The sequence below is a fragment of the Thamnophis sirtalis genome, unplaced genomic scaffold, assembly GCF_051295495.1.
Source record: "Thamnophis sirtalis isolate CommonGarterSnake01/CBP01778 unplaced genomic scaffold, rThaSir2_p1.2 scaffold_10, whole genome shotgun sequence".
NCBI lineage: Eukaryota > Metazoa > Chordata > Lepidosauria > Squamata > Natricidae > Thamnophis > Thamnophis sirtalis.
In genome coordinates, this window is record NW_028261390.1 from 73,482,233 (window position 1) to 73,490,075 (window position 7,843).

General features: G+C 60.8%; 1 protein-coding gene across 1 annotated transcript; it reads right to left on the reverse strand.

The window, feature by feature from the left end:
• Window positions 1–3,879: 3,879 nt before the first annotated feature.
• Window positions 3,880–7,485, reverse strand: MSX1 (msh homeobox 1). Its single transcript, XM_014057509.2, has 2 exons — window positions 7,053–7,485; window positions 3,880–4,374 (listed from the first exon to the last, which is right to left on the reverse strand). The coding sequence occupies exons 1-2, from the start codon at window positions 7,483–7,485 to the stop codon at window positions 3,938–3,940; spliced, it is 870 nt and encodes a 289-aa protein (XP_013912984.2). The 3' UTR covers window positions 3,880–3,937.
• Window positions 7,486–7,843: the final 358 nt, after the last annotated feature.

The window sequence follows — 7,843 nt, forward strand, 5'->3', positions numbered from 1 at the left end:
GAGCCGCCTCCTGCCTGCCCCCCCCCCCAGGGCTCTCACTGCCCCCCCTTCTTCGTGCAGATGGCTGAGGGGAGTGGGGGAGGGGAGCAGTTCAGTGGACCCAGGGACTGAAGCTGCCTTTGATGAGGGAATCGGTGGCAGGCAGGCCCTGCAGCCAAACGAGGCAGGAGATTACTGGCCCCCATAAAATCTTCCTGGTCAGGAAAGGGACTCATCAGGGCGAAGTACAAGGAGATTCAAAATCAATTGATGAATGAATTGTCTCAAAGGTGCTTTTCCCCCCCAAAAGGCAACTTTTCCTTGAAGATGCTTCCCTTGTCATTCAAGAAGCTGGTGATATTATTTAGAAATAACTTTAAGATGAAAAAAATGGAAAGAGAATAAGTTGGGTTGGAAATGGAAACTGTGATGAAAACCCTGATCATTTGTCAAATTGGTACCATGGATGTTTAACGAACTATTTGAGATGTTAAAAAATGTGTGTGAAACTTTGGAGGGCAAGAATAAGCTAGAAATTTGGATGGACCAGGAAGCAGAAGAGAGGAAAAGAAGGCTTAATTGAAGAACAAGAATAGAAGGAAAAGAAAAGAAAAATAGCTGGATGCTTTCATTAGGGTAAGATGGATGAAAGGAGGAACTATGACAGGATAATTTGGTATAACCTGGGAAGGGCAATTAATGATATTGTTTATACAAAAAGAAGAAAATAAGTTTAAGATGGAAAATATGAGAAGAGAATAGAGCTGAAATTGGAAATAGAGTTGTCAAATGGATTGTTTGTAAAAGAGGGAAAAACCGGGCAATGCTTTGTTCATAAATATGTTATTTGTTTTTTTCAAAACCCAATAAAAACTGTATATATATAAAAAAGAAGCTTCTTCGGTTCAGTTGAGTCAGAACCGAAGAAGCTGCTTGGATGAGAAGCCAGAGGTCTTCCTTGAAATGTGGCCTTTAGGAAAAAGCACCTTGGGGGCAACTTATCAGCCGAATGACCGGGAACCTCCAGAGGCAGCCAAGGGGATTGTGTGAGGCCACGCACAGATAAAGGCGCCGCCCGCAGTGAGGCCGAGGGCCGCCTGAGATCCCGAAGGGCAACGTCACGTGACCGTTGGGGATGGAAGTCCCCGCGGTTGCCACGAAGGAAACCCCCGCTGTGGCCGAGCAAGGAGGTCACGTGACTCTCTCACCTGCCCCCCTCCTGCCAGTTGCCCCTCTTGACCGGGGCCTGGTTGGGAGCCACCAAAGAAAACCCAGCAAGGAATACCGCGTGACTGCAGGGACGGATGTAACTGCGAGGACCGTCCTACCCATCCCTGGCTCGGCAGAGTTCTAAGTTCGATCCCTGAAGGAGGCTCATTAAGTGAGGGCCACCTGCGAGGGGCAGAGCAGCTCCCCGCTGGCGCCGCCCTTCCAGTCCTCTTTTGCCTGGGAAGCGCCGGGGCGGCTGGGGGGGTGGTGGTCAAGGGCCCTGCCTGCCTCCGTCCTCAGCAGTCCTATTCAGAGGCCATCCGGCTCTCTCCATCCTCCAAAAGGAGAGGAGGCAAGCAGGAACTGACCGGACTGGGTGCCAGGCTAGGTGCAGGCTGGGCGGTGCCTTGCCCGAACTTACTGCCCCTCGGGGCACAGGGGGGGGGGGGGGTTGGCCGGGTCCGTGCAGGGCCAGAAACGCTTTGGAAGCGCGAGGACTCCCTTCGATAATCGGGGCTGCCTTGGAGAGGCTCCAGAGTCGGCAGCAAGAAGAGAAGCGCCCTTCCCAGATTGCCCCGTTTCCTTCTGCTTCCCTCCGACCACCGCCGGAGCCCCGAGGCCGGATCTCGGTCCTGTCCTTGAAGGAGGCTTCGGAGAGAGAAAGTCGCGGCAATGAGGAGGATCCGGGACCGAAAGGAGAGCCGCTGAAGAGGGCAAGGACCAGGCGGACAATCGGCGATCGCGCTCTTTGGACCCGGCAGGCAATCTAGAGCCGAGGTGGCGCAGTGGTTAAATGCAGTGGTTAAATGCAGCACTGCAGGCCACTTCAGCTGACTGCAGTTCAGCAGTTCGGCTGTTCAAATCTCACCGGCTCAAGGTTGACTCAGCCTTCCGTCCTTCCGAGGTGGGTGAAATGAGGACCCGGATTGTTGTTGGGGGCGATATGCTGACTCTCTGTAAACCGCTTAGAGAGGGCTGAAAGCCCTATGAAGCGGTATATAAGTCTAACTGCTATTGCTATTGCTATAATCTCCCGCAAGAAGAGGATGCGGCCTTCTCTCTTCCTCCGGACTGCCAGGACTTCGGCTGCAGGGGGAGGTCCCGATGGACGCTTTGCAGAAACGCTCCTCCAGGTCGGAGAGGGGAGCCAGGCTGAGGCCGAGAGGGAAGGGGAGGAAAGGAAGGGGCGGCTGACGGACATAAGGGCCCCCCGGGGGAAGCCAGGCAGCGCTCCTGAATCGGGGCTTCTGGACGGAGCGGCCGGTGGTGGAGTGGGCGGCCTTGGGGGACCCCCACAAATCTAAGATTGCGTGATACTTTTTTTCTTTGACAAAAGTCCAAGTCAGCAGAGTTCCAAAAAATTAAAGAGTCGGATTTTGAACATTTCAGCGGCGCCGCGACCCCCGCCGGGTTGAGAAAGTCCGCGGACCGGCAGTGGACGCAGTCGGAGAGCCGGCCTCTCTTCAAGCGCAGCGCCCGTGGCGGCCGTCCCTGCACTCCGTCTCCCGTCCTCGCTGCCGGGAAGCCTCCGCCGGCCACGGGTCAAGCAGGCTACGCTTCCCGGGCGCTGCACCGGTCCCCGCCGAGCCCTTACTGAGCCCACCCCGCCCCTCCGCAATTGCAGCGCTGAAATGGGCCTGGGAGCCCCCGGAGGAAGCCACCCCGAGACTGCGGCGGCCTCTTCCTTCTCCAGGCGGAGCCAGAGTCGTCTCTCGCCCTGCACGCCTCGGCCAGGCCGGACCGCCCCAGGGGCCGTTTGGCCGCGCCACTTAGTCCGAGACGTTGCCGGCCGAGAGCCGACTTCCCGGGGGAGACGGAGGCGGAAAGACCTGCTGGCCTCCCCGGATTCGCGGAGCTTCCCATCCCGGCTGGATTCTCTCCTCCTCCCCACTTCCTGCCTTTCCCTCCTGGGACCAAAGCCGCTCTGCCCGGGCCAGGTGTGCTGTGAGCTACGGAAGGCTTCCCTCCGCCTCTCACGGAAGCCCCGCTGCCTTTAGCAAACGTTCCCCTGGGAACCGAACGCCTCGCGGGTGACCTTTACTCGGGAGAAGGTCTCTTGGAATTCGGGAGAATTTGCTTCCAAGTAAACCGGGACCCCAAAGGAAGAAATCTGTCTTCGTTGGGGCTACAGTGCATCAGGGCAGATTCCGCGAAGGAAAGCGCAGCTCCGCGGCCGACTGGTTTTGATCCACGCGGCCGTCGGATCTGGGGGAAAACGACGCCGCTGAAACTCGTCGGAGCTTGGAATCCCCCACGGACAGAAGGGCTCGGAGGCGCCACGCGGAGCAAACTGGGCAGCGGCAGTCTCGGTTCCCACTCGGCGTCTGTGGAACTGCTGCTGCTCTCGCGTGAACCAAAGGCCCCTCTCCGCCGGGTTAATCTGCCCCCATGGTGGCTAGAGAGGCGGAGCGGGAGCGGGGCCGGGGCTTAACCCAGAGCGCAGGAGAGGCCGGCAACCAGACCGTCGCGGGAGAGAGCGAGCGAGAGCGACAGCAACGCGGAGATCCCCCAGGTCGGCTGGGACGAAGGCAGGCGCCCAACCCGCTGTTGTTTAAAATTAATTTATTTATCAAATATAGCTATTAATATAAACGATAATAACTTTTCGACTGTACAATATTGTACACGGGACGCCGCGCTCCTTCCTCGCGTGGAGGCAGCCAAAAGGCCGTGGCGCCTCCGAAGGGCTGTCCGTCCAGGGCGGCCTCGCCTGGGCAGCGGAGGGCTCCGGGCTGCTCCTGCGGCCGGCCTAGGCCAGGTGGTACATGCTGTAGCCGACGTGCGCGGCCGCGTAGAGCCCGACGGGCGTGACGGGCAAGGCGGCGCGCTGGAAGGGGCCTCCGGAGGCGTAGAGGGAGGCGCCGGCCACGGCCGGGCTGCCCAGCGGGAAGGAGAGGCCGAAGGCGGCGGCGGGCGGCAGGAGCGGCTTGGCGGCCATCTTCAGCTTCTCCAGCTCGGCCTCCTGCAGTCGCTTGGCCTTGGCGCGCCGGTTCTGGAACCAGATCTTCACCTGCGTCTCGGTCAGGCTGAGCGAGCTGGAGAACTCGGCGCGCTCGGCGATGGAGAGGTACTGCTTCTGCCGGAACTTGCGCTCCAGCGCCAGGAGCTGCGCAGTGGTGAAGGGCGTCCGGGGCTTACGGTTCGTCTTGTGCTTGCGGAGCGTGCAGGCCGGCGGGCTGGAGCGCCCTGCGAGGGAAGGAGGGGGGGAGAGGGGGGGACAGAGAGAGAGAGGTCGCTTAGGGACAGTCCGACCCACACCGTCCGAAGGCCTGCGGCCTCCGCTTTCCCCCCAGCCCGACGCTACCGCGCCTCCCATAAGCTCCGTCCGGGAAGCGGATCAGCCTGCGGAGCCCCCCCCCCCCCGGGCACAGATCCTGGTTTTGTTTACGTGCAAAGAGCCCCGGGTTGAAAGGCTTCGCGTGCCGCCGAACGTCCCGGAATCAGCGCGATTCCCAGGCGGAAGAATCCTTTGCTTGCGCTTCCCACCTTCTCCAGCCCTGGCTCGGAATCCAAGGGAAATTGCCTGGAGCTGGAGGTCGGAACCCCTTCTGTGATGGAGGCAGGGAATTTCTAGGTGACGGCGGCCTGAGGTTGGAGCGTTAAAAGGCGGGAGGGTCCCTCCGGAAATCCCCAGAAGGAAAAAGGTCAGAGGAAGGGGAGAGCCTGCGTTAGAGAGTCGGAGGAGGGCGGCGTTTTGCAGGCCAAGAGTGTTGGGGCTGAGAGCGCCCGGGCCCTTGTCAACATCTTGGGCTAAAGACTTGTTGCCTTTGGGTGGGAAGAGAACGGCCCATGGGGAGGAGGTGATGGGGAAAGAGAGCCCCTCTGCCCGCTTCCCTACCTCAGCTTGCCCCACATCGCAGGAAGGAAGGGGGAGCGGGTGCTCCTTCCTTCCTCCACCTGCTCAGGCAGGGCACGGTTACCCTCGCGCAGTACCAGGGAGGAGACCTGCGGTTCTCCCCGCAGAAACTGTGCCTGGAAAGGGCGGATGGGATCTCTGGCTTTGATCTTCCTTGGGATTATCAACAAGAGACAGGTACACGGGATTCACTCTGGATCTTAGTCCTGAGCAAGGGAGGGATCCACTCCACTTACACGGAGAGAAAAACTGGCAGGAGTCCGATTGTGCCCCCCCCCCCCATCCTGCACTCCAGAAATCCCACAGAGGCTTTTTTTTATCTCAAGAGGCAACTGGACTCTCTGGTTTTTCTTTGAAGGCGTTTTGCTTCTCATCCGAGAAGCTTCTTCATGAGAAGTGAAAGGTCTTCAAAGAGAAAGCAGAAAGTCCAGTGGCCTCTTGGGGGGGGGAGGGAAACCCACCTTTGGCACAACCATGACCCGGAGAATCTCCACACACAGCCTTTCCTCTGGAAACAGCCATGGGGGGAGGAGAAAACCAGAAGGAATTGAGAGCTTCGTTCCTAAGGCATTTTTTTTTTAAAGCCTCAATGCTGTTTCATAAAACCTCGGTTGGAAAAGGGGCTGCCAAACTCCTTTTGGATAATGCGGCCTTAGCCATCCAGCAGGAGCCAGTTTTGCTTAATCTTAATATAGTATTTATTGTCATTGTACAAAATAAATACAACGAAATTGGTTAATGCCCCGTATTTTGTTTCGCTATTCCAGGCCAGGGGAATAAGACTCTCCTTTAATTTCAGCCGCTGTTCTTCACCGATTTCTACTGATTTTCTTCCCTGCCATTTAATTCTGCCCAAAGCAGGAGAGAAACTCATCCACCTAAGCAGAAAATACCCGGAAGGCTACAAGAAATAGTTCTGAGGACCTCCGGCAGGTAATTTGGACAGCCCCGTTTTCTTTTCTCTTTTGAAAAAGTTCTTTTTTTCTCTTCCATCAACCTCTCTTGCACCATTAATCTTACAGTGTGTGTCGCCTGGGCGCGGTCTGTCTGTCATCCTACTTACAGTTACAGCACCTTTTTCAAACTGAGGCACCGGCTCAGGGCTGGGGAATCGGGCTGTGTGGGCACAACACAGGCAGGTATCCACCCACACCGTCTCAGCCGCCAGGCCCAGGAGGAGCAAACGGTGCTAGCTGGGCTTCTCCCCCTTCTCGGAAATCCTCGGCAGCCTCCCTGACCGAGGGGGTCTCAGGGACCCGTAGGGGGAAAGTAGGGGAAAAGCTCCAGCTCATGGGGGGCTGGAGAGGCTGCTGGGTTTCTGCTTCGCATAGGAAGGGGCTGGGCAGATTCCGATCGGGTCCACTGGCTTGTGGAGGGGGTGCGAGAGCTGGGGAGGGGTTGCACAGCTCTGAGGCAAGCAAGGGGCCATTTCCTCCAGTGGAACCTCTCCCTGGCATCCGTCTGGGAAGAGCCTTCGGGTGGGAGTGGGGTCCACCCAAACCTTGGAAGGAACTCTGGGCTGGGGAGAAGCAGGGAGGCAGCAAAGGTCGAGTCAAGCATTGGGGCAGCCGGAGGGTCCTCGGAGCCCAACAGGACGTTTAGCCACCGCTTTGGTCAGCAAGGCGCCTGCCCAGGACCCCAGGCCTTTCCGCAGGGGAGCTCCCGGGGCACCTCGCTTGTGGGCGGACTGAGCTACGGGAAAAGGGGGCCCTTCCTCTGCAGACTAGACGAGGAGCCGGCGGGGGGGGGGGCTAAGGTGCCTGCAACCGGACTGGCAATCGCGCAGGAAAAGGACCGTGCCGAGTCCCCCTGGCGCCCCGCGAGCATCCTTCAGCCGAGTTGGAAGCGGCTTCCCCCGACAAAGGAGTCCCCGCTGTAGCGGCGGCGGCCGAGGGCTGCTGCCCAGCGGTTTCGGCCTTGGGCGCCCTCCCGGCGGTGGCGGGGCGAGGGGCGGACACGGACGGCGAGGAGGGGGCTCCCCGGGGCTGCTGGCGGCGGGGCCACTTACTTGGCGGCGACGGGGAGAAGCGGCGGGCGGGCCTCCAGGGCGAGCGGTCGGCCTTCTCGGGGCTTTCGGCCTTGACCGGAGCTTCCTCGGGAACTTTCACGAAGGCTCCGACGCCGAACGGGCTGGGCAGGAGCGGGGGCGAGGCGGAAGCCCCGGCCGGTCGGGGACTGGGGGCTGCCGGCGGGTGAGCCGCGAGCCCTCCGCGCTCCGCCAGCCCGTCGCGGGCCCCGCTGCCGGTTTTGCGGGGCTGGGCCATGAGCGCCTCCACGCTGAAGGGAAGCAGAGCCGCGCGAGGAGGCTTCTCGCCCTCCTCCTCCTCCTCCTCCTCGCCCCGCATGGCGCCCCCGGGGACCGCCTTGCTGCGGGCCTGGGCCGCCGGCTCCTCGGCTCGGGCTGCGCACTGCACCGAAGTCATGGCGGGCCCGGGGGCCATGCGGCGGCGGCGGCGGCGGCGGCTCGGGGGGCGCGCATGGAGCGGGCCAGGGCGACGGCGCGGGCGGGACCGCGCGCGGCTGCTCTCCGGGACACTTTTCGCGGCGCGGCTAATAAAGCGAGGCGCCTGTCCCGGCGGCCAATCCGCGCGCCGAGGGGAGGGCCTCTGACTTCCCATTGGACGCGGCGCGCGGCGAGGGCCCCGGGCGGGGAGGGAGGGCGGGCGGCGGCCTCGGGCGGCGCGTCTTGGCCGGGAAGAGGCGGCGGGGCCGACCGGCCGGCTGACTCGGGGGACGCGGGCGCCGCGCTTCCGACGGCCCCTTTCTGGACTTTCTCTGGGTGTTGCCGAACGGAGGGGT